The 26,699-nt window shown below is 42.2% G+C and overlaps 1 protein-coding gene across 7 annotated transcripts in view; it reads right to left on the bottom strand.

The window, feature by feature from the left end:
• LOC138982865 (A-kinase anchor protein 9-like) overlaps nt 1-26,699 on the bottom strand; it is a 160,855-nt gene that overhangs the window by 60,939 nt on the left and 73,217 nt on the right. For 4 of the 7 annotated variants that reach the window (XM_070356246.1, XM_070356247.1, XM_070356248.1 and 1 more), the window contains exons 17-36: nt 26,327-26,448; nt 25,213-25,594; nt 23,678-23,916; nt 22,436-22,534; nt 20,605-20,811; nt 19,301-19,545; nt 18,443-18,711; nt 17,906-18,052; nt 16,797-17,027; nt 16,102-16,314; nt 11,753-11,797; nt 9,895-10,127; nt 9,355-9,474; nt 8,671-8,854; nt 7,048-7,247; nt 6,648-6,851; nt 6,167-6,316; nt 5,315-5,419; nt 3,918-4,076; nt 3,089-3,145 (exon numbers count right to left, since the gene is read on the bottom strand). In XM_070356246.1, coding sequence (XP_070212347.1) covers nt 3,089-3,145; nt 3,918-4,076; nt 5,315-5,419; nt 6,167-6,316; nt 6,648-6,851; nt 7,048-7,247; nt 8,671-8,854; nt 9,355-9,474; nt 9,895-10,127; nt 11,753-11,797; nt 16,102-16,314; nt 16,797-17,027; nt 17,906-18,052; nt 18,443-18,711; nt 19,301-19,545; nt 20,605-20,811; nt 22,436-22,534; nt 23,678-23,916; nt 25,213-25,594; nt 26,327-26,448 — 3,611 coding nt within the window. The remainder of the gene's footprint in view (nt 1-3,088; nt 3,146-3,917; nt 4,077-5,314; nt 5,420-6,166; nt 6,317-6,647; nt 6,852-7,047; nt 7,248-8,670; nt 8,855-9,354; nt 9,475-9,894; nt 10,128-11,752; nt 11,798-16,101; nt 16,315-16,796; nt 17,028-17,905; nt 18,053-18,442; nt 18,712-19,300; nt 19,546-20,604; nt 20,812-22,435; nt 22,535-23,677; nt 23,917-25,212; nt 25,595-26,326; nt 26,449-26,699) is intronic. The other 3 variants (XM_070356250.1, XM_070356252.1, XM_070356253.1) reach the window with 3 other exon arrangements.

Below are 26,699 nucleotides of genomic sequence, written 5' to 3'. Positions count from 1 at the left end.
CGGCCGGCCGGCCGGACAGACTAACACTGACCGATTACATAGAGTCACTTTTTCTCAAGTGACTCAAAAATGGTGTTAATCCAGTGGTGTCAGTGAACTTTCTCACACATCTAAAAGAATGTAATGAAAACATTGTGAGAGTACAGTGGGTTAATAATATCTAGTTACGAATATTAAAGCCACACTGTGTTCAAATGAAACACAAATTAAAACTCTGCAGTGATACCAGCACCCTCTCCTCTCCTTTTGGAACATAAGCTCATAAAGTCCACACCAACAACATTCACAGATAGATTTTGTTGTTGTTGAGAAGTTTGCCAAAATGGCCCCACTGTTTCCACAATTATCAGAGGTTTGAGGCAGTTTTTGGCATCACCATTCTTCCACTGTGAAACAGGTCTGCCAAAATGACGGCAAAGTTTTGGATGATTTAAAATCAGTGTCATCGTTACCAAACAACATCGCTAACATTTTAGACAAGCAACCTCACGGTCAAAGCATTATCTATCAGCTGACAAAATAGTCTTGGCCGCAAATAATCTGATATTGAATGGATGTTGTCCACATAGGATTGACAGCAATCAGAAATGATTTCTTTTGCTTTGCATTTCTTGTACATTGTTATGAGCTCTTGTAAACAGTGGCACTTAATTAATATACTGAAAGGCAAAAGAAACGCAATTGTTGGGTGTAGAACGATATTTAATGTATTAGTCTGTAAAACGGATACAGTTTTCGAAAGAGCTGTCTCAACAGGTTTCGGTATGTTATGTGTCCGTAATGCTCAAACAATGTTCCCTTATCTGGGCCATCAGCAGCAACTGCAACAGGTCATTCAGCCCAGTTCCAATCAGTCAGTATTGAGTATGCCCCCGTCTCGCCTGGACAACTGCACGACATCTGGCTGGCATTGAGCGGATGAGGCGATTGACGGAGGCGATGTGGACATTGGGCCACACGTCCCTGATGGCCTGCTCCTGGGCTGCAGCGGTTGCGGGCCTTGGCTGCACGTTGTTCACCTCCTGTTGCAGGGCACCCCAAAAGTGTTCGATAGGGTTGAGATCAGGGCTATAGGCAGGCCATTGCATCACCCTGATGTTGTGATGCTGCAGAAAGTCGGCTGTAAGTCTGGCAGTGTGAGGCCTGGCGTTGTCCTGCTGCAGAGTGAAGTTCCTGTGCTGGTTGAAAAAGGGAACCACAGCTGGCCTCAGCTCCTGGTCAATGTAGCGCTCTGCTGTGACGCCATTGCCTCGTCCTGGGCCGATGTTTTGAAAGATGATGGGTCCCAGGACTTCATGCAGGCAGATGCCGCCCCATATCATCACACTAGGGCCTCCCTAGCGATCCCACTCCAAGATGTTGTTGGGAGCATATCTCTGGTTGTCTCGCCTCCAGATCCGGATGCGGCCGTCAGCGTTGCTGACACAAAACCGACTCTCATCTGTGAACAGAATGTTCTGCCACAGAGTACTGTCGCCAGGTCCAGTTCAAGTGCTGCTGTGCGAATTGGTACCTGGCTAGTCTGGCGTGAGCGGTCAGTACAGGTGCTCTCCTGGCGGGACGTCTGCAATGAAGGCCTCTGTCAACCAGCCGACGTCGAACTGTGCGGGAACGTCTCTGGCTGTTGCTGCTGCAGTGTGGAACGGATCCCGTACGTGCTGTCGATAAATGGCACGATTTTCTCGTTCAGTGGTGACACGTGGTCTTCCACTCCTTGCCAAGTCATTCGTGGACCCAGTTTGCAAATATCGTTGCCAGAGACGGGTGATGGTAGACGGATTGACGCCAAAAGCATTAGCAACCTCATTCTGTGGCGTTCCCAGCGTCAGCTGGCCTATTGCTCTTTCACGGTCAGTGGCGTTCAATCTCGGCATAGCTGGTTTTTGGAATAGGGGAATGCCAGATAGCGTACAATACTGCCATTTATACGGCATGAACAGCGAGTCGTGCTAAGACCAAAATAATCGGCATTCGGCACTTCCATTGTCTCTGCACGTGCAGCACAACCATTTCATCTTTCTCGCTCTGTGCAGATCTAGCATGGCAAGTTTTGCACGTGCCTTTCTCACAGCGGCATCACTAGACACGGCTGAGTCCGACGTGGACCAATTTTAACCATAGGCACATGATAATAAGACATAATCTTGAAAATATCGTTCTGAAAACAAATTGCGTTTCTTTTGCCTTTCAGTATAAGTGTTTATTATCATTACTATCATTATTTTTAAACGATAGTTGTCATTGCAATAACTTAAGATTTGAATTGATGCAACATATATTCTTCAGATCATGCTTGAAATCAGAAGAAAACGAGAATAGCGGGTTATTGAAACGTTTGTTTTGTCATAAATAAATGTTCCAATATTAACCCGCAATTCTTGTTTTTTTTATTCTGAATTTTGGAACGTTAGCACTAGCAGTTTTTTTTGTTTTTGAGTTTCAAAATCAGAAGAAATGTTGGTTCAATGTTGACACTTCTCCAAGTGGGGATGTAGCTCAGTCGGTAGCGCGCTGGATTTGTATCCAGTTGGCCGCTGTGAGTGTGAGTTCGTCCCCACGTTCGGCGAGAGATTTATTTCTCAGAGTCAACTTTGTGTGCAGACTCTCCTCGGTGTCCGAACACCCCCGTGTGTACACGCAGGCACAAGACCAAATGCGCACGAAAAAATCCTGTAATCCATGTCAGAGTCCGGTGGGTTATAGAAACACGAAAATACCCAGCATGCTTCCTCCGAAAGCGGCGTATGGCTGCCTAAATGGCGGGGTAAAAACGGTCATACACGTAAAAGCCGTGGGAGTTTCAGCCCATGAACGAACAAACAAACAAACAGACACTTCTCCAAGAAAGTTCTACCTATCCTCAGACTCTTCTTGTGTCAACAACAACAAAAATGCGTGATATTCAAACAGACACCATTGACCAAAGTTTTAAGTTTTCCAACACGACACATAATCGTTAAGCGACTACTTTGCTGGACTCTACCATAGTTAGGATGAAGAGAATCACTATGTTGGTGGACACTGTAATTGTAACATGAGGAGAGAAAAGGAGTGAGGTTGCAGTTCAGCAACTGTGTTCGTTACTAACCACTGATGATGGCCGCTCGTATTCTTCTTGCAAGTGCAAGGGTAAGGGATACCCATCCTGTGTTATCAAATGCAACACACTCAAATCTGTACTGTTTTCTACAACATTTTAGCTATCAAAACAGAGCAACAAGACCTAACTGAAATCTTTACCATCTAAACTCTGGTTTTTTTAAATGTTCACTTTTTTGTCTCAACATTTATTGCAATAAGCCCAAAATAAAAACAAAATAAAAAAAGAATAACTGCAACCAAGCAAAAAATAATGTAAAAAAGCACACTGATAGCAAAGCAAACTTTTTTTTGTATCAATTTTCAAAGTAGAGAAAAAAACCATCCTAGTTAAATCAGTAAAGCAAATCAAATAAATAGATAAAGAAATAAGTGAAGATAAAATAAATAATCGTAATAAAAAGGAATAACTACACGACTGTTTCTGATTAAAGCTGTTAAACTTTTTGTGTTTGTGTGTGTGTGTTTTTTTAAGAAAAGGAGGATTTGTTTGACAGAAGTACCAATATTCACTTCAGTAACGGAGGTTAATGCTATATATGTGAGTTGGAGTAAGAATATGTGATTTAATTTCTTTTTTTTATTTTGTCTAATTTAGCTGGGTAATTATTAATTTTCTTGAAAGTCTGTGGTCCAGTCCCTGGCAAATGAAACGTTCAATCTTTTACGACATTTTGTGTCTCCATGTTGAATTTTCACCCAACTTCTTTCAATCTCATTAACTAGATCTACTTTATTGTAACAGTCCTAGGGCACATCCTTGAAACAAGCTAGAACCAAGAAACAGTCTACTGCGTGATATATGTCTGACAACTGACCCTCTCAGTGAACGATGCGTTAAGAGGGAGGGGCTCATTGAAGGAGAGAGAGACGTCGAGACAAGACTCTCCGCGCTGTAGACTGTGCATCGTATCTTGCAGGTCCGAAACCAACTCCTCTTTCTCTTTCAGCTGAGCTTCCAGGGATCCAAACTCACTCTGCAAGTTTTTGACCCCCCAGGGACGCTTAACGTTAGTAAAGCATTTTACATACAATTTGTCATTATTTTCACGTCTAGCAACTATTTCTGGTTAGCCTTGATTGATGATTTCGTAAAATTATTGACAAAGGAATATTCAAAATTAATGTTTGAAAACAGTCAAACCACACACCCTTTTATACCACATGTTAAGAAGTATGGAAACTGACTCAAATTTTGGTTGGTTGGCTGCTACACAAATGTTACCAAACCAAAAACAAACAAAATAATATAGCACCCAAAGTCAATGAATAAAAAAAGCCTACAGGATTTAAAAATTGCTAGTTGATAAGTCACACTCTTTACTTAAAAAGCACACACACCAGGTTCATTAACCACTTTCAACCACCTTGAAAGGTACCATCCTTTCTCAGTTCCAAGATCATGTGTTCAACCACAGATCTGTCTAAGGTTTAAAATGGGATGAGGCTGTCACTCAACTGGACATATACCAACAAATCAACCGCCTGGTTGCTTCCTGTGGAAAATGAAAACTTGTAACTGAATTATTTTCCAAGATTGACACTAGTGCCAGTTACAGAATTAATTCATCAAAACATTCTTTCTTTCTTTATTTGGTGTTTAACGTCGTTTTCAACCGTTCAAGGTTATATCGCGACGGGGAAAGGGGGGAGATGGGATAGAGCCACTTGTTAATTGTTTCTTGTTCACAAAAGCACTAATCAAAAAATTGCTCCAGGGGCTTGCAACGTAGTACAATGTATTACCTTACTGGGAGAATGCAAGTTTCCAGTACAAAGGACTTAACATTTCTTACATACTGCTTGACTAAAATCTTTACAAACATTGACTATATTCTATACAAGAAACACTTAACAAGGGTAAAAGGAGAAACAGAATCCGTTAGTCGCCTCTTACGACATGCTGGGGAGCATCGGGTAAATTCTTCCCCCTAACCCGCGGGGGGTATCAGAACATTCCCACACCGCACAGAAAGCAGCCAGCCTGTTGGTTTTTGGCATGTGTCCAAATGGAAGTATGCTCTTACCCCATGTAAAAGCCTTGACAGAATTGTGGGGTGTTTACATGATTGCTTACACGTACACGGAAAGGAAGGTACCAGCAAATACGTATGTAAAGATAGCAAATACATTTCCGTCACTCGAGCACCAAACCATCCCATGCATTACGAAAGAAATCATGCCTTTCAAATTGAGATACAACATGAAATCTGACCTCTGTCTTTTTTAACTGTTCCCGCAGTTCCTCAATCTCGGCGTTTTTCTCGTCCAGGAGTTCAGGAGGGAAAGGTCCGGCATCAGACAGCTCAGTGATGCGGTTCTGACAAGGAGGGGGTGAGTATGAGAGTAGTGGGTGATAAAACATGATGAACAGAATGATACACTGAGGTAGTTATGATTCCAGTGAAAAGGAGACCAGATACAATTCATTTGTGAAGTATACTTCAATCACACCCTTTAGATATTTAGAGAAGGTAGCTGTGAGGAAGTCATTCCTTGGGACGAGTGGGAAAAAAGCAGAAAAGGTTTAGGCAGGGAATAAATGTAGTAGGTAAAATGCAGGGCTAAGAAGGCATCAGAACGCCAACACAGGTAGCAAGAATCCAGACACACATTAAAGCTGAAGGAGCTTGTCAAAGTGATTAATCAGCTTTTAAAATGAAGTAGAATGTCAAAACCAAACCTTGAATCTGGCCCACTTGAATCAGACCTTCTGATTCGCGTGTATGTCTCCCCAAGCTGTCTATCGAGTGTACAACCCTACCCTTTTATAAAAAGATGACTCAACAAGCCAGTTTTCAGGCCAATTTCTGTCACCATTGCTGTAACAAGCTTGAAGCGAACGGTTCACTAGCATACTATTAAACTGAGAAATCCCTAGCCATATTTGCCTTTTACTGCTGGTTGGGATTGAACAGCCAGCTTGAAGAGATTTGAACATACAATCAAGGGGCACTACCCAAGCTGCTACCAGGCTTGGTGGCGTGCCCTTACCTAATGTTATGAAAGCTCATGAATTATTTATGACAAGCGCCTTCAGCTCTAAGTGGTGGAGTTGCTATCCTACCTGCAGTGCTGCTCTCTCTTCCTCCAGCTCCTTGACACGCTGAGAGGACTCAGTGGAGTCCTGTACCTGCTGTCTGAGTTGTTCTGTCTCTTGTTTCTTTTCTTCTAGTTCCTTCTCCAGACCCTCATGAGCGGCCTTCACCTTGCTCAGCTGTAAACATACAATCTTTTAACATATAAACTCCTTTCCTCAGAGTCATGTTCATCTTTCAACCCCTGTTGCTCGAGTTTCTCAACATCACATACAGTCTCTCTCTCACATACAGTCTCTCTCTCACATAATCTCTTTCACACAGTCTTTCTCTCTCTCTCTTCACACACACACACACGCACATATGCACGCACGCACACAGACACAGACACACACACAGTCACAAACACATACACACACACACACACAGAGTAACACATGTACACACACAGAGTGACACACACATTCAACCATCACCATCACCACCACCACCACCAACAAAAACACTAACCTCTTCCTCAGCCTTCTCCAGTTTCTCCCTCTCCGTGTCCAGCTGGTCGCGGAGGTCAGCGGTGGTGGTGGAGGAGGAGGTGGCGTTGGGGTCAGTGGGACCTGTCCAGTGTCGCTGCTCGTCCTGCTGGTTGCGCAGCGCGGAGATCTGCAGCAGCTGTTCCTGCACTGTGCGCTGCAGCGCTTCTTTCTCGTGGACCAGCTCCTGAGGGGCGAGTAAGGTAGTCAGATCAAGACATTGCTAACAAGTAGTTCTGTCCGTTTTATCAGCGATGCATTGGTTTATTTTTAATTTTTAATTTTTCAAAGAAACATTTGTATTTGAAATCGAGCTGTAGGTCATTTTTGGGGAGAGTTTTTTTCATTGTGACATTCTGAAAAATTCAAGAAACTGGGCTCACTTCTTCAGCTTGACGAGATCGGCGCAGCTCGTCTTCTAGAGAGATCCTACTCTGTCGCCGCTGGTATGAGGGTCTTGTGGGCGACATCGGGGACGTGCCTGGTGAATCAGGGCGTGGGGTGATGGCTGGTGATGCCGACTGGTCTGACAGGCTGTCCACTTCCCCTACGGTCAAGCGACGTTCCAGGTTCTGTATGCGACCTGGTTGAAGACAGAATCAAGGCATGTGGTAAAAGAATCTGCAGATAAGTGATACAGCACAGGCTCAGTTTAGCTAATGCAGCATTACTACTATGTAATCCATAACACATCCTTGGCCGCATCACACAACACAATCCACAGAACTGTATATTTCAACTGTGATACTCTTCCTCAAGTTAAGTTATTGCAGTACAGTGGCTCCCTCCTTTTCAGACTTAAAAAAAAAACACCCTGAGAAAATCAGGTCTTAACCCTTTCACTGCCCACCCCGTATGTAATACGTGGTCATTTTCGGTTTGTCGTACGCCCATAACCGTATCTCATACGTGGGATTTGTGTCAACAACATTTCAGGACATTTCTGAAAACTAAATGGGAGGTAACCACTGTCCAAGTACTTGAAGGGGTTCTAAACACAGTTCTTTCCCATAGACTGTTCGGATAAGTTACTACCACGTGTTAAAAACTGTGTTAGAAATGTAGAACCGATCTATAGCATTCACAATGGCGGCCGAAAGTCGGACCTCAACTCGTAGACCTGTTTTCAAGCGATACAGTGTTCTGGAAGCTCTACAAGAAGTGATTTATGGATTACCACACAGAAGAATACTTTTATGGGCTGTAATGTGAGTACCTGATGTTTGACACCAGTTTTAGCAGTGTTTTGTGTGGTTTTTACGTGCTGCAATGTGTGTGTGTGTGTGTAAGTCCGGAAACTAATTTTTGACAAAAATGGTCATTATATCAATTTTTACTATAACAATCACAAACAAAGTCCAATGATCATGTCATCCTATAATAGCCAAGGGTATAAGCAAAACACATGCCAAAGATCTAAGAGATATCTCAATAAATGATCGAGCAGTGAACAGATTAGTGAACCTACCGAATAAAGGAAAATTTTGCCCTGGCACACAGCAATACCAAAATGCTGTTATACTGTGGCAGTGAAGGGGTTAAAAAGCAGAACATCTTCAAATGGAGGTAAATGTACCAAGGTTATGAACAGAAAATCTGAAAAATCAAGGGTCTGAAAAATCAGGGGTATTAAAATCAGGGGGTCTGATTTCTTAAAAATCAGGGGGTCTGATTTCTTAAAAATCAGGGGTCTTAAAAATCAGGGGGTCTTAAAAGGGGGTTCCCACTGAATTTACTGTGAGAGACACAACACATCCTCTCCTCATAATATAGAATCAGAAAGTTGCCTGTTCATCTTCTTTGTCTTCAATGCCTGAAGACTGGTTCCACAATGCTCTTGCTTATAAGGCTGTCATGAATTGAGACAGAACTTGACTTCGCAAAATCTTTTTATAGAAAATTCAGTGCAAAAGCTTCGTGCATCAAGCTTCCTGAAGTAGACTTCGCTTGACAGTTTTCTACATTTGGAGTCCTAGCTTTTCTTTAACCTCTGATGAGAACCGTACCTTTAAGCTGTTCCTCAGTGTCTCCTCGCTGGTCCAGCTCCTGCTCCAGTGTGTTGATCCACACCCTCAGGTCCTGGGCGCTGAGGTCCTGTTCCTGGAGGCTCTGCTGCAACTCCTGTGTCTTCTGGTGCATCCGCGTCTGGCTCTCTATCCGCGCCTCCAGCTGCTCCGACAGGTCCTGAATCTGGAATGAAACGCATGTTGGAGTGAGGTTCTGCAAAAATCATTATACATAGCGAACAATAAAATTGACAGAGTGTTCTTCGGCTGCATTCAGCTGTACTGAATAGTCTATTTTTGTGTGTGTGGAAACTGATGCCGATGTCTTTGGTATAAAGTTGCAAAGTAGACAGGAGAAAACTACCCTTTAGGAAGAACTTCTTGATCAAAGCATACTTACAAGAAGAAATATTGCAAACCCGACACGCTTTTAGTACTCAGCGAATTGTCTCTAGCTTCAGACAGTACCCATTTTATTTTTATTTACATGGATATGGGTGGAAGTATTAATACATAAATAAAGAATGCAGCTTACAATTATGCCTTGAATATGGGAAAATCTTTACCTAAGCCCGCATCACAAACAGTTTTTGAATAATCCCACACAAAAGCAAAAGAAGGAATACTCTGACACCAAGAAGCAAACGATTGAACACACAACAGTGTAAAACTGGCAAGCTATACCTCTCGCTGGCGCCTGGCTTCCGCGTCTGAATGTTTCTCCTTGTTAAGCAGCTGAGCTTTGAGATTCTCCACCTCCTTGTGGAACTCCTCTCTCTCCTGCTCCCTCTCCGTCATCTGCTCCTGTAGACACGACACATCACAACACACATTGTGAGAAAGCTGGCCCGTCAGTTTTGCACTTATGCTGAAAGCTGGTAAGTCTTAAACAGCTTAGGGACAAGCCGTTCTTTGTTAATGAATTTTGTCCCAAGTTCAGGAGAATGCCAAGGTCAAGATTCTCAAAAAAGCTAAAAGATGGTTGGACTACAAAGACAAGAAAGGGTGTGTGTGTGTGTGTGTGTATATATATATTTATATGTGTGTGTGTGTGTGTGTGTGTGTGTGTGTGTGTGTGTGTGTGTGTGTGTGTGTGCGTGTGTGTGTGTGTGCATACATGCTTGTGCGTGTGTGCCCGGGCCTATGTGCATATGTTAGTGTGCATTACTGCACTTCAATTTATGACAACAACAGCCCAACGCCCTCCAGAATGTCTCCACTCACATCCAGGAAGAGCTTGTTGGACTTGAGCTGCCTGTCGATGTTCTCCAGCTGGAGCTTGAGGTCCTCCGCCTGCTTCCTCAGCTCCTCCAGCTGACGCTGGTGCTCCTTCTCCGTCTCCTCAATGCTGCTCTCCCTCTCCTGCAGGCGGCGCTGCGCAGCACTCAGCCGGTGCTGCAGCTGCAGCGTCTGCTCTCGGCTCTCCTGCTTCAGGTGGTTCATCTCACTGAGGAGTGCTGTTGTGTGTGAGGAAAGGGGGACAGAGGGGGGAAGAGGGGGATGAAAGGTTAGCGAGGGAAGACAAAGGGTAGGGTTGATAACATTTGAGGACTGAAAAGTTATAGTAGCTAAACACCTGGTCCATTCATTCATAACGTCTTTTTGTTCACACAAAAAAAGAAGAAAAAGGTGTCTTGTCGGTCAATTCCCATCCCTTTCACCAGTCCCAATCAACTTCTTGATATATCCCCTTTGAAACCCCCCTCCCCCTCCAACCCCCACCCCCAGTTCCTGTGCCTAATCATTTCATTCAGCTACCAGTTTTTTACATCCCCAAGACTACCTTTCTACAACTAATACTAAGCAAGCGTAATGTCATACCTTAAGTACCCTGTACCTCAAACTTAAACACTGACTGACCTCAAGTTACGTTTTCAGACCCTGTTGAAAAGTACCAGCCTGAAAGATTTGCGTGTGTGTGGGCGAATCACTCAGAAAGATCAGGTGCCAACAGAAAGTTTAGCCGTGCACATAGTTTCACTCAAAAAACACACAACTGAAATCTAAGTTATTAAAGACTAAACAAAACAAAAAAAGTGACACAACATATCCCACAACACCTCCAAAATTCACACACAACGCAGAAACACGCAGGAACCAAAAACACTGGCTGAAAGTGCTGACACATCAAATGTTCTCTTCATTATACACACACTGTTAGGGGGGGAGTTCAAAACACATACTGGTATTGTCAGAAGAAGGGTTTACAAAATATTTTTTGAACAAATTCTTTGTTCCAGTCTGAATGAGACAGAATGAAAATAAAATTCATGTTACAGACTTCAAATTGCACTGCAGAATTGTTTGTGCAAATGCTATTGCAATATGTGTCCATTCTTTGATAACTGTAATGAAAATGTTGAAAGACAAAAATTCAGTGAAAGGAAACAATACCATTCTGTGTGTATTTACAGGGCTACATGTACAAGTTTCACTGACACTGAGAATGTTTGGAAGCCAACATAAACGCTTCAGGTTTATCATGACTGATCTTCTGATGACGTGAATGGTGCATGATATTCACCGTTGTATTCAAACCTATCTATTTCATTACTTATGATTTTGAGACAAAGCAGAAGCAGTTGGTTTTTTTTCTGCACTACAGTATATATTACAAATACAATTGTTTGTCAAAGTAGATTTACATTAAATCAAAGAGAGCTTCACATCTAAAAAAAAAAAAAAAAGGTTACATAAATATATTTACAAACTTCTGAAGCAAAAAAAATCAAAAAAATCTATCGAGTAATATATAAGCAAATGCACAACTTTCAGTGGAGTACAAAAAGATGATGGAAAGTTTCAAGACGAAACTAAAGTGATGTCAACAATGAGGCAGGCAATTTGAACACGATGCAGTGATTTTGACACAAGGCGGGTGATTTTGAAGCTAGGCTCATTTAGCCCGAGAACTAGTCAGAATTCCAGCCAAGGCTTTTCAGTACGGAACAGGCAAAGCACAATACAGAACACAGGGACCAACAACAAGTAATTCATGTACAAGAGGTCATGGCGCCGGGAGGGAGGTGAACAATTAAAGACCGGGGGTTTCTGACGGCAGACGGATGCGGACAAAACCAACCTTTTTGCTCTGACACAGAGGCATCTCCGCCTGCCATTGCCGACTCTGTATGCATACAAAGGTCAGAGGTCAAGGTCATGCTGTAGAGACGTCAGCCAAGAGATGACGAGAAGTTGGGAGAAAGATGGGAACAACAGCTGTGTCATGCTACGATTCACTCACACAACACTCAAGGCATGGCAAAATGCACTCAGCACATCATCAACACACAAGTTAATTGTTCACAGACAAGCTTCTTATATGAGAGAATCAATTGGTATGAAAGTAAATAATCCTGGACAAAATTAACAAAAATTAATAACAAATAAATAAAACAATTAGTCGAATTGTAAACAAAACAAAAAACACTAATTTACTCCTATAGTCGAACAGAGATTACCGTTAATGGTTATTGTAAACACTAAAATACATGTAGTGGTTTTACAATTCCAACAAAACAAAACAAAATAATTCCTTTGACTTCAGTGAAAAAAGAAAGGATTCTGAATGTTCCTTTGTATATTCTAATCAATGAAAAAAGATAAAAGAGAGATCACAGTTAGTTCACCATACCCAGCAAGCCATGCAAGATACAGGCAGAAAACATGCTCATACACACATGAATCATCACAGGAAACATGCTCATACACACATGAATCATCACAGGAAACATGCTCATACACACATGAATCATCACAGGAAACATGCTCATACACACATGAATCATCACAGGAAACATGCTCATACACACATGAATCATCACAGGAAACATGCTCATACACACATGAATCATCACAGGAAACATGCTCATACACACATGAATCATCACAGGAAACATGCTCATACACACATGAATCATCACAGGAAACATGCTCATACACACATGAATCATCACAGGAAACATGCTCATACACACATGAATCATCACAGGAAACATGCTCATACACACATGAATCATCAAGCATCGTAGATGAGATCACAGAAATGCAATGACAAAAATGAAGGAAGCAGGGAAATGTATCCTCTCAGAGGGGGAGAAAAAAAAAAAAGCAGAAGGGAAAGCAAAATGAAAAGAGCGTGCACCAGGGTTTGAGATTTATCCTTTTTTGTTAGACTTCAGTTTCGCCTCTCCCAACTTAAAACATACGCTCCTTCCCGTGTGAATAATCATGTCAACGGCATAACAGATCTGGCTGGGCGTTTGGTGGGAATTTTTTTATGAATCAATTTCACATGCTGATTCTGTTTTCAGTTATGAAATGAACTCATCCAAAAAATTGCCCGAATGTAGCCAACCTGTTGAATGTTGGTATGTGTTCAAGTTGAAGGACGCTCTCACCCCATGCAAACAGCCTGGACAGATTCGTGCTGGCTGACATGATGGCTTGACACATGAGAACGAAGATGCCTTTAACCACCACCCACTGATTATTTCAGGCAAAATATGCCCCCCAAAGTACATGTAGGGTTGGTTAGCAAGTTAGGTTACACAGGAAGCAGTGCAGGTGCTCGGCTACAAGACAAGTTAAAGCTCTGGTGTTTGAATCAGAAAATGTCACCCTAACCGAACTCCTTTGCCCTTCTTGAAATTCCACAGCCCTACTCCCAGAATCCCATATAAAAGCTAAATATAAAAGCATAGATACACTCTACGCAATGTCAAAGTCAGGTAGCATACAAAGCTGTTGAAAAAATGTGGTTAAACATTTGTACATTTTCAAGAAAAAAAAGAAGCTGATATGCGAAAGTGGCAATGAAATGCTTCTAAAATGGGTGTGAATTGTGTTATGTCTGATATCTAACCATGCAATAAAAATGGTTAAAAATGGTATGAGAATATATTTCCCCATACATCATGTGAAGATGTGAGAATAAAATTTGAACGCTAGAATTATGAATATGTATAAACAAACGCACTTATGTTATATGAAATAGACCCAGGCTTTTCATTGTTGCACAGATACAAGTGTCTGACGTATTCAGAGCCTTTTCCAATGTTTTAGATTTTTTTTTTTTAAACTAAAAAAACCGATCTGCAATTCAAATATGCATTTTGATCTATGCCATGATAATATTCAAAGTCATAAACATGTCTCCTAATTGTTTAGATTCAATCAATAATAAAGATTTTATGTACAGAATAGAGTTAGAAAACATGCAACAGAACACACACACACTCACTCTTTCTCTCTCTTATTTGATAGAATACAAAGTCCTTGTACCATCTGCGAGTTCATGCAGTTAAAGTATAATTGCCATTAGACTTTTATGAACCATATTTGCAAGTCTAGAAGAAAACGCAGAAAAAAAACAGACCAAAAAAACCAAACTTTCCCCAAATCCATTTTCATCTTTCATCCCCAGAAAAAAAATCCCAAATCCTTAACTGTTAGCAGGAAAGCAGGAGCGTGTAAGCAGTGCAACCCAGTACAACTATGCAAGGAATGGGAACGGTATGGGGTTCAATTCTTCCCAGGAAACTATACCAGCCCTTACCTATAGTTCATAGTCATAGCACGTAGCGATCAACCAGCTTGATACGCAAATCCTGAAAGCAACTTAGCTGCAAACAGCTTCAGACAAGGAAAGTTAGTATGTATGAAGAGTAACACACCTCTGTAACTATAAGCTAACCATGGAGTGTCTGAACCATACCAATTTGAAATGTATTTGGTTTGTGTTTGACTGTTTTTATCCGGGCCTTTTGCCTTTTAACTGAAGGACTGTTTCAAGTCTAGTATTTATCATGCTCTACTTTCGATTTCCTGCCATGTGAGAAGAGTTTTTAAATTTTTTATATTTTTTATATTAAAGATTGGCATGCATTTATCTGTGTGAGCAACCTAAGTATGTTATTCTAGGCAAAGTTTTCAAGATAAACCTTGAGAGTTTTAATGTACTTGAAAATTATATGCATGTCGGTTTTCTGCTTGTAAGTATCTGCTTGTAAGTATGAATGGCTGGCTATATGACAATAAACTCTTTCATGAAACTGCTTTCCGGAATAAATATCTACGCAACTGCACACACAAACATACTGCACCACTCATTCACTTTCTTTCTTCTATGCATACGGTTTTTGTCTAATGAAACCCACCACCATGAAATTAACTCAAAACAAGTTGCAGGGATCTTTTACATCATGTTTAAAGGTTTAATCCATTCTCACTGACAGAAACAATCTGGAAAAGCTCTGAATAATCACAAAATCTGAAAGACCTAAATTTCTCCCACATGAGTAAAATAACCAAACAAAGTCAAATCTCAACTAATTATTTATTTGTTCAAAATATACAGTTCTGATCTACATTAATGAGATTTTATTTGATCAGAGCAACAACAGAAAGCCTGGGTCTCCATCAGATTACCAAATCCCATAAGTATGAAGATAATAGGAGAATATAGAGCTAGATTTCGTAACAAAGGCCCAGGTATAAGGACACATCTTTTTACTAACAAAACCAATTTAAAGTTCTAACCAAGAAACAGTCACCAAGCTACAAAACCGAAATTAAAGGTATTCTCGTTTTAAAACTAAAGATTATGAAAAAAACATTGTCTCCACATTTCATCATCCATTTGAGGCAAATGTGACTGGTTGTCAACAAAATGTATAACTTTTGGGCGATGATTGTCAAAATTTGTCATGATTGACTGAATGCTAATAAATAAGAACAGAATGCAATATTTAACCTCCGCCACAAACACCTCACATGCCGCCTAGCACTGTGATCATATAACGCTGTGCTACAAAGTGCACAGTCCCACACAGCAAGTATTCTGTGTGGAAATTTAAAAAAATTCAATTTAACCCACATGATTGTGATGATGGATGCGCTTGTCTGACTTAATCCGTGGTTCTTGCATGCTGCAGAATTTCTGCACAACTTAACAGCATGCATATTGACTGTTCAGGATTTCAACGAAGAACCGTGCATGCAGATTTCATTCTCGCGAACATGAAGAGCGAACTTTTCAACGGAACTGCTGAGCTTTGGTATATGGATTTGTACATTTGTTCTGGATTTGAACAAATGTTGAACAAGAACAGTGGCAGGCAGATTTAATTCTCGCAAACGTGGAGATCAAACTTTTCAAAGGAACCACCTGCAAGTTTTGGCATATACAGTTTTACACTTCATGCACGAGAGATCAGAGCAGTGTAAGCTTTCCAGTCTAAATTCTTTGTTAGTTTTGCAAGACTCTCAGCCCTACCGGCCTCTCTATCTACCTCTCCCGTTGCAGCCATTCGCGGAAAAGGTAGGCGCCGACAAAAACACCAAGCGGCACAATCAGAAACGAATAGCGGTAAGGACGGTTGGAGGGGGAGGGGGAGGTAAGCGGGGCCAGGCAACTAGAGGGATTTGAACCTTGTGCCTCCTGGCCGGCGTTGTCCTGCAGGAGGGACTGCTGGCGCTCGACGTCTTGACGCCGGGCCTCCAGCTCTCCAGTGGCATCCTGGAACTCCTGCAGACGACTGCGTGTGGTCTCCAGATCGCTGGCCAGCACCTCCTTCTGTTCCTCCAGAGAATGGAGTTGTTCCTCCAGGGACTCTCGCTCGCTGCTGTAGCCACTGATCAGACCTGTGTGACAAAATATTGCATGGCGTAATGTACAGAATGAGAGGTCTCAATGTCAAAGACTGGCATTTCATTCTGCTGCTCCAGGTGATACACCTGCGTGACCAACCATTACATGTTGTATTGTTGAGAATAGCAGTCAAAAGTCAAAAGTTGTATTCACAGAAAAATGACAGCCAACACCTTATTCTGTCTGCTCCTGCAAGGACTGCAGCTGCTCCTGCAGCGACTCTCTTTTCTTCTGCCATTCCTTCTGGGTTGGCTATGTTGAGCTTCAGTATGGCTATGTTGAGCTTCAGTATGGCTATGTTGAGCTTCAGTATGGCTATGTTGAGCTTCAGTATGGCTATGTTGAGCTTCAGTATGGCTATGTTGAGCTTCAGTATCACACTCAACACAGCAGTCAACCCTGCCTAACGCCAGCTGCCTGCTGACTCAACACTACTCTACACATCCAAACATCATCCAGACTCTTGTGGACTCACCCTCAGCTTTGTGCAGCTCCAGACCCAGGTATTCCTTGGCAGCCACTTCCTGACGCACTTGTTCCTCAAGGTCACGCAGGCGGGCAGCAAGGTCGTCGTTCTCACGGGAACGGGCGGCCATGTTCTCCAGAAGGTCAGACTGTGTGGCCTTGGCCTCCATGAGTTGCTGAGTGGTGCGTTCAATCATTTCCAGCAGTCGCGTCACGGCGTTCTGCAGTCTGCCTCGGGCATCTGGTAGATGAGACATAAACTCTACAGGAATTCATTAAAATGGGCAGCAAAACATCTGTGTTTTTAAATTAAGGTTTCATCAGACAGAAATGCACCATAAACCTTGTAACATTATGCTTAATCACTTCAGCTAAATTTACTTCACTTTCTTCTCTCGCAAAAATTTTTTCTGGTGCTTCAAGAATTAGGCAACAATACAACTGTTGCAACTACTAAAACTGAACCATTTATGCATGATGCAGTCTGCTTCAAAATAGTTACTGCTAAAATGTTATTTAATTTGTTTTCTTCACACAACGTTTAAGAGCTGTTTGAGAACTCTAACTGTTATGCTTTCCTTTCTGAATGTATAGCTCTAGCTAACACTTCTCACATCATTTTCACCAGAGTGTTCCTGCCAGGTAAATCAGTAAGTATGACACCATCCGCCACGCACGCAAAATTGTCTCAGAAAGAATCTCTCCCTTCTTTCAGCTAGCAAACAGTAGCACTAGCAGGATAAGAAGATGGTGTGAGAGGAAAAGAAAGCTTGGGGCCCAGGTAGCTCAGGTGGTAGAGCACTTGACCTGTGATCGAAAGGTCGCAGGTTAGAATCCGGGCCGGGATGGACACGGGTCAACTTTATGTGCAGACCCAGCGACGGTATCCATCTCCAACCCCCGTGTCACCACAGTGGCGCGTAAAAAGACCTCGGTCATTCTGCCATAAGTGCAGATGGCGGATACCACCTAAACACACATACACTTGTGTCACCTAAACACACATACACTTGTGTATCTCATCTAAAGTCGGGTTAAAACCCGGGAACATGCCCCTAATGACTTTGCCGTGAGGGTGTAAAACTTGAATTTCTCAAAAAGAAAGCACAAGGGTTGTACCAGAGACTATCTCCTCTCCCTCAGCGTCAATGTCAGGTCCGGTAAAGATGGACTCTGTCAGTCGCTGTGACATGTCCAGGCCTTCGTCTGTGGCGTTGGACAGAATGGACGTCTCCTCTAGGGTAGGGCTGCTGGTGTCAGCATCACCTGCAATTCGACACATGTACCATTACTGCTGTTCATTACAAAAAACACACACACACACACATACACACACACGCACACACATACGTTCATTAGTTATTGCCATGGACATTCTAAGTAAACCTCATACCTGTGTACATTCTCTGAGGTCAGATATATGAAGTCATGATAAAACTACAAACTTCCTTTTACCGAGCGCAACAGCAAGAGGCAACTAACATTGCCTCAAGCTTCGGTAGCTTTGAGAAGAAGACATAGCGCTATCCCCTACTTTCCAACAATACTGAACAAATGCAAAGACAAAATAACCAGACAAAGAAAATCATAGATACATGTATACACACTATTTCTAATCTAACCATTTCCCAGTCTCAACTACAACACACAACTTACGATGCCTCCAGCTGTGGTCGCTCTGAGGAGAAGACATAGCACCCGCCCCGCTGACACTACTGAGGGACCCAAGCCCCGCCCCTCTGGGTGTGACTAGATCCATGTGGCTGTCAGGGCGAGAGTGGAGGGTGGGGGTGTAGGGTCGCGGGGCGGAGGCAGCCACCACGCTGTGCAGACGACGGTTGATGGTGTCCTCCACCTCCACGTAGGTGTGCACGGAGTCGGAGAGAAGCTGGAGCAGGCGGTTGTTGGTCTGCTGTACAGCGTTTCTGCAACACCACCACACTTTCTTTCTTTCTTTCTTTATTTGGTGTTTAACGTCGTTTTCAACCGTTCAAGGTTATATCGCGACGGAACACCACCACACACAATGCATGCATCAATGAGGCTTTAGATGACATGGCCATATTCAGAAGGAAATGCCATCATACAGGGATGTTGCTAGGGTTAATTTTCTTGCGCAAATTAACCACAATTGCTATGAAACTTTTGGCAATTTTCAGATATTTAAGGATGTCCTTGATGTCATCTTTCCCTCACCGGGAAAAAGTTCTGAAGCTCTGCCGAAATGACAAAAACGCTTAAAATTTTAAATAAGTTTGAGTATTGCACCGACTGCCAACACCAAATGACATTCTTGTCATTCAAAACAAGGTATCAAAGAAAATTAATATGTTAGCAGAGGCAATCCAGAGCCATCAATTCAATGAACACAGTAACACAATCAGGCTGCCGACTGAATAAAACCGCTATCTTTTATTTTCACTTACACTGCAATTCAATTAAATTAAAACTGCAACTTGTAAGCAGAGCTAACAGCTGAACATGGAGGGGGAGAAATCACAAAAGGTACCTTACCTTTCAACACTGATGCGATCCAGGTCTGACTGCAGCATAGTCATCAAGTTCTGATCACCGCCGCCTGATTGAGATGCTGTGGCTGCTGCAGTGGCCCCTGGTGTAGGAGAGGTTGCTGTTGATGCTGTGTGGGATGTAGGGGGAGGGGAAGCAGTGTTGGATGCAGCAGCGGCTGTCATCATTTGCTGGACAGGTTGTTGTTGCTGTGCTAGAAGTTGGGTCAGCCTTTCTACCTGAGCCTCCAGCTGAAAAACAAGGAGATTCATTTTACTGGCAAAATACTTCAAATAGGTAATTCAAGAAGAAGTGACCACGCTGACATAGATGAGGAAGGGCAGGACCTGAGTAAACATGCCTGGACAAACACGTAGCAGATGAAACAAAGCTGGATATGCTGGTCGATTGCAGACCTTATCCACATATGACCTCAGAACAAGCAGTAAGTTAGTCAGGCACTATTCACGAAAGTGTCAGCTAGTTTATTTCTCAGCTGTGACTTCTTACAAACTCAAACATGTCGTCTAAAAAGTTTGTCTTGTCCAGCTTGATAAGTTCTCGGCTTTTTAATTACTTTGAACATAGGAGGCTCATTCAAGTCACACCCATGCAACTGCCTGGAATCTGTCAGTTTGTCATACATCCCCGTGGTACACATGGAAACTAAGATGGCCAATGCTTAAGTGGCACCAAGTGGTATAATGTACTGACGGGCGCTGTGGCGGGGTGGTAAGACGTCGGCCTCTTAATCGGAAGGTCGAGGGTTCGAATCCCGGCAGCGGACGCCTGGTGGGTTAAGTGTGGAGATTGTTCCGATCTCCCAGGTCAACTTATGTGCAGACCAGCTAGTGGCTTATCCCCCTTCGTGTGTACACGCAAGCACAAGACCAAGTGCGCACGGAAAAGATCCTGTAATCCATGTCAGAGTTCGGTGGGTTATAGAAACACAAAAATACCCAGCATGCTTCCTCCGAACGCGGCGTATGGCTGCCTAAAAGGCGGAGTAAAAACGGTCATACACGTAAAATTCCACTCGTGCAAAAACACGAGTGTACGTGGGAGTTCAGCCCACAAACGCAGAAGGAAGAAGAAGGTACAATGTACTAGAAAAGGCAAGTAAGACAAGCTTCATCAGTCAATTCACAAATCAGTGCTCATTCATCACTCACCATAATTCACAGTAAAATTATAACAGGGACAAAAAGGCAGCAGGAGAGCACACAAACAAAACTAAACAACAACAAACAAAAACTCTTAAAAAAAAACTAAAACAGCTAACCCTCCATTTGAATTAACTATCACCTCACCTGTTTCACCTTATCTTCCTCCATGGGGGAAGAGGTGGTGGGAGGAGGGGAGGTGGCTGTGGGGGGAGAGGAGGTCTTAACGATGTCAGCGAAGGTGCGTGCCTTGCCCAGCATGGAGGAAAAGCTGTGGGTGCTACCCTCCTCGTCCGTTTCCTCATACTCCTGACTGCTACGCACCTCTCCCTCGTGGCTGTTGGGAGGGAGGCTCTGCAAGGGATGGGATACAAATGTGTGAATATACCAGACTACTAGCAATTTACCTGAAAATTCTGATACTTCATCAGCAAGAATGTCAAAATACCTGAAATAAAATCAGTAACCTGTCATACATGAACATGACTATTTATTTGACCATTTTTTTCTCTCTCTAACGAACATGTCGTAACCACTCGTCAAAGAGCCTTGGTTTCTATGTGAGCCCCAACCCACTTTTGAAATACATGTATTTTGAAATACATGTACATCCAACTCATGTGCACTGAACTCAGGACAAGTGAGAGAGGTGAAATATAAAGATTAATTTCCCAAACCAAAGAGACAAAAGAAGAAGAACAGTCTCATAGGTTATTTTGGTACTTTTGATATATACATAATATGATATACACATGGTTATGCAACACTCTGTAACTCAGCGATAACTAAATATTGATGCTGAATTCATGCTTAAGACAATGAACTGTGAAGTTTTACATTCCCCCTTTCTGCTTTTATGTACTGTTGAATTAATATGTCATGTGTGACTAGACAGTCAAAACATACACGAGAAAGAAAAAAAAAGAAAGACAGAATGCAAGCAGGCAAGAAAGAAAGAAAGAAAGAAAGAAAGAAAGAAAGAAAGAAAGAAAAAGCCAGTTAAGTTATCCACACACCCTTCTTTCTCATCCCTTTTCAAATCACTGTACCATATTTTGAAATACCGTTCCAAAAATCTCCATCCCAACCCTCACCACTATCAAACCCCATTTATTTCCCTCCATGAAAATGAATGCTCTTGGCAACAGATGATATTCCAAAACAATGTCAGGGTTTTATTGGCTGTGGAAGAATGAATTGTGTCCCTTCAAAATGGTGAGGCAAACACACACAACTGAGCAGTGCAGGAAATTGATCATGGCGTCACAGTGAAAAATGAGCTGTGATGTACAGTGTTCCCTCAAAATGATGCCCTTTTCTTTACAAAATATGCTCCTTGGAGCTCACTTTTTGCTGCCGCCATAGACGGGTGCAATGGCCTAGTGGATAAGATGCTGGCCTCCCGTGCGGAAGCTAGAGTGCTCGAATCCCGGCCGCGCCTGGTGGGTTAAGGGTGGAGATTTTTTCTATCTCCCAGGTCAACTTATTTGCAGAACTGCTAGTGATTTATTCCCCTTCGTGTGCACACGCAAGCACAAGACAAAATGTGCACGGAAAAGATCCTGTAATCCATGTCAATGTTCGGGTGGTTATAGAAACACGAAAATACCAAGCATGCATCCCCAGAAATCGGTGTATGAGTGCCTAAATAAATGGCAGGGTAAAAACAGCAATACAAAAAACTATCGTGCACAAAAACTTGAGAGCACATACGAGTTTCAGCCCATGAACGCAAAAAAAACGAAGAACAATCTGCCGCCATGATCACTTTCCTCCACTGATCAGTGGCAACATGTGCTTGCCTCCGTCGCGATATAACCTTCGTGGTTGAAAACGACGTTAAACACCAAATAAAGAAAGAAATGTGCTTGCCTCTCTGTTTTAAAGGGACAGAACTCTTTCACAGCCAATATAACAACACCACAGATATGTCAAAAATGTGTCTATTTCCACTGCTGGAATGTTGCACTGGTCTGACCTGGAAGGAGAGCTCCAGAGGCAAGCTGATTTCGGACACGGCGTGCATGGCTTCTGGTCCAGAGGTGCACACGACATGCTGGGGTACAGACGGTGCATGCTGTGAAAGTGTTAGACACAGCACACCACGCACGTCAAGAATCAGCATGAAATAAACTGAGGTCAGTGAAAAAATCAAATCAAACACACCTCCCAGTGAGGTCACACAGTGAGCAAGAGTGATTTCAGTGCTACATGGTAGCGAATTGTTTGCATACAGTCTTCGATTTCATGATTTCAAGCATGCGTCTTTTCTCTTTCTTTCAATTTCGTTAATTTTCATCTCTTGTTTCCTTGTTTCGCTGTTTAAATGCAGTTTAACTACTATTGAGCACAAAGACAATTCCACTCCAAATAATGTGGTTTCTTTCTGTCTTTTCTAAGTATCTGTGTGTGTTAGCTTTTTGATTGCTAAAACAAAACAAAACGAATCTTGAAAAACTGAGATGCATTTGACGTATGTGAAGCTGATGCTAAGCTACACTGAAAACTTTATAACACAACCACAAACTGTTGATCTTCTATTTACATTCTTTATGTGATTACTTTTCTTCTGTAACACTGAAATTTACAATAAACTTCATGAAACAACGGAGCTTTCATGGAAAGACTCTGTCTGATAGGTGAAATAAAATTCAAAGTTAATGTTACAAACTCTAAACAACGAAGTTACTGTGGTAAGATGAACAAAGTTAAAAAACAAAGGAATACTGTACTCACCAATACAAGAACGAGACAAGACGGTACGAATTTTCGCTTATGGAAGCTTCATCAGGAAAAACAAGAACACAAAAGACAACAAAAAGCAGACGCAACACGGAACGAACAAGGTTTGAAAGAAAATGGAGGGGAAACACGCAAAAAAGGGAAGGAACTCTAGGAACGGAAATGAATGCAAGGGGAGACAATCCAACAGCAGCAGAGCATGACAATAAAAGAAACAAAGAAAAAAAAGCAAAATAAATAAGATAAGAGATGTTGTACATCAGTGAGTAAAAAACTCAAAAGAATCAAGAGCCAAACAGAGTAAAGTTAGCAAAATATATAAGACAGCCAAATAAAAAATACCAAAGATGCTTTTATAAAAAATACACCCAAACCAAGAGAAATGTTTTTACCATAGAAAACTCAAACTCAAGGCCACAGTTTGGAAAGACATGACACACACACAGAGCAGAACACCTGCGGTAACACCAACACTCACCTTCACAGCCGCTATTCCTGAGGCCGTTTCTTCTTGAGGTTTAGCGTTGCTGCTGGTGCTGGCAGTGTCTGCTTGAGGTTTAGCGTTGCTGCTGGTGCTGGCAGTGTCTGCTTGAGCCTCCTGGATCTGCTCACGGAGACAACTGATCTCCGCCTGATGAGCTTGCTCCAGCTCCGACTTTACCACGTCCGTGTCCAGTGCCACTGCCTCCAATTCGTCTTGGTGTTGGGATTTCAATTCTGGAATGGACCAAATAGGTGTTTTAGCTATACCAGAAGATAGGGCAAAGGCAGGGACACTTTGGGATGAGCGAGATTGCAGATACAGTAATAGGAAAAGAGAAAACCCGCTTCATTTTTGTGGATTGAAAGAGACAAACTGATAGTGCAAGAGAGTGATGCATTAATATATAAATATGAATCATGTTTAATTCTGATAATTAACTACAAAATGACAAGTGTTACAATTTTAAAGATTTAAGTTTCTGCCCCATTATAGTACTTGTACGAGAAATCATGGAAATCCAGATTTTTAATGAGATGTGGAAAAATCTAGAACACAGTGGAACCAGATAGGAAAAGGTTGGAGAGCGTCAGAGACCGAGAGACAGACACTGAGACAGATGGACTGCTGGATTAGACACAGCTACACACAAGCATCATATTTGACCTGTAATTACAGAAATAACAAGAAATTCCTCCGATAGGAAAAACACCCCCGTTGGTCACAGGGAAATAACCATTCTCACTGCTCAGGATTGAGCAATTTAGAGCTTATCTCTAAGCCCTTTTGAACTGTTCTGGCTTCTCAAAGGAAGGCCAGTACATACAAATACACAAAAGCCGCCAGACCACATCACAAACAGAACTGAACAATCCATAGGTGTTGCCCACATAGAGAGAGAGACACACACACACACAGACACACAAACACAGAGAAGCCGTATATATAGAGAGATAGATGACAGTGTATTTTTCGCGTGGCTATAAATTGATTCGACCTTTGCACTTTTACAGTGAGGATAATTTACGGGTCCAATTTACGTTCTGGACACTGCGGTGACCTTCTAAAAATAGTAACAGAACGCCGGGAATATCCGAAGATGCCCCCTCATAATAGTAAGTGCACCATACGAAGGAAGGGAGGTAAACGCTGAAAACATGGAGAAGATAAGGAAGAGTTATGCCGTAGTTGATCCCCCAAAAAACCAAAATCCACCAATAACTCCCTAACCGTGTGTTTGACTGGTCCCAATTTTTGTAAGGACCGTCTCAGGAATGTATAGAACCTGTTCACCAAGTTTGGTGACGATCGGTCCGTTCATTCTTGAGATCTACTTGCGAACACAAACAAACACACAAACAAACACACAAACAAACACACAAACAAACAAAAACATCGAGTGAAACCTATACACACCCTATACCGGGGGTGTAAATAAATAAACAAGAGACAGACTTATGGACTGCTGGATGAGAGAAACAGCAGACAGACACAGAGACAAAGACATGCACACAAGTGACATCCTTCTTTACCTGTAATTCTGGCTTCACACTCCTCTTTCAAAGCAGCCAGTGTTTCTTCATGGTGTGATTTTGCAGCCTTCAACTGTCCCCTGGTGTCTTCTAACTCTTTTTCCAAATCACTCAACGCCTTGCTATCTTCACCAGGTTCTGTCCCCTCCAACGTTTCTCTGGGAGATGATGTTTCATCGGGCCCACTCCTTGCCGAGTCACTGCTGTGCAGCTGCTCAAGTTCTGTCTGAAGGGTGGCAATTTGAGTGGTGTACTCAGCGCTGAGCGTAGATTTGAGCGTTTCTAGCTCCTGCTCGTGTTTCTGTTTGATCTCCGTTGCCTCTGACTCGCGGTCAGCCATGAAGTCGTCCATCAGCTTGCGATGTCGCTCCACAAACTTTTTCTGGGGTAGGAGAAACAGCAGGGATGAAATATTTTGCTGAGTGACTTATATACATGTACTTACTTCCACTGAATGCATTACATTCTGAAGTTGTGAAATTCTCTTTCCCTCTTTCACTTTCTCCATCCCATATCTCTCTCTCTTAGTCTTTGTACATTTGCAAATTACGTGTGCGACTACACAACTCAGACTCATTACCATGGCTATTTAAGCCTTTTTTGGGTATGGGTTGCTTCCCTTTAAATTTGTTAGACGGGTAAGCGTTTTTTCAGTACCTAGCATCTCAGACTATGTCAATGCTATATGTGATTCGGAGTAAGAATATGTAATTTAATAACACATTAACCTGTTATGGTAAGCAGTCAATCGCATTCACAATACTCAATAACAATATGGTATTTGTAGATAAAAAAAAATCTATCAAACTAAATGTCAGTCCATAGGCCTGACCAGCCTCTGATTTTGTTCCAGGCAACTTCTCATTGAAATTGGGTTTTCTAGGAGCTTGAAGTTCCAGAGATGCCAGGCAGATTAAGGACTGGTAAAACATGGCACATGATCTGTTCTTCATCGTTCTTTGAAAATACCCTCAAACAAATATTTTTTTAAAAGGCTTCAATCAATATAAAGGAACGTACATGAGTCAAATTTAGAAGGATAGTTACATGCATAGTTAATTGCTGAAATAGATAGTAAGACTAAGAGAGAGAGATATTAGCACTAGCAGCATACCTTCTCAGACTGGAGAGTTTCATCGAATTCTTGCTGCATGAGGTTCTTGGCCAGCTCAAGCTCCATGTCATAGCGATCTTTCAGTAAGGTCTCCACCCCTGCTCCTTCCCTCTCCTCCACGTCTATATGGCAAAACACACATGACTTTTTATTAGTACAATCCTTTTTTTCCAGTACAATTCACAATTAATATAACTTGAAGCAAGACAGCCATTCAGACAGACAGACATGCAGGCAGGAACACAGCCAAACATACATACAGACACAGACAGACATACAGACATACAGACAGAGACAGACAAGACATACATACAGACAGACATGAAAACAGCCAAACATACATACAGACAGACAGACAGGCAGACAGACAGAC

The sequence above is a fragment of the Littorina saxatilis genome, linkage group LG12 (genome assembly GCF_037325665.1).
Source record: "Littorina saxatilis isolate snail1 linkage group LG12, US_GU_Lsax_2.0, whole genome shotgun sequence".
NCBI lineage: Eukaryota > Metazoa > Mollusca > Gastropoda > Littorinimorpha > Littorinidae > Littorina > Littorina saxatilis.
This window is presented reverse-complemented; position numbering and strand designations above follow the sequence as displayed.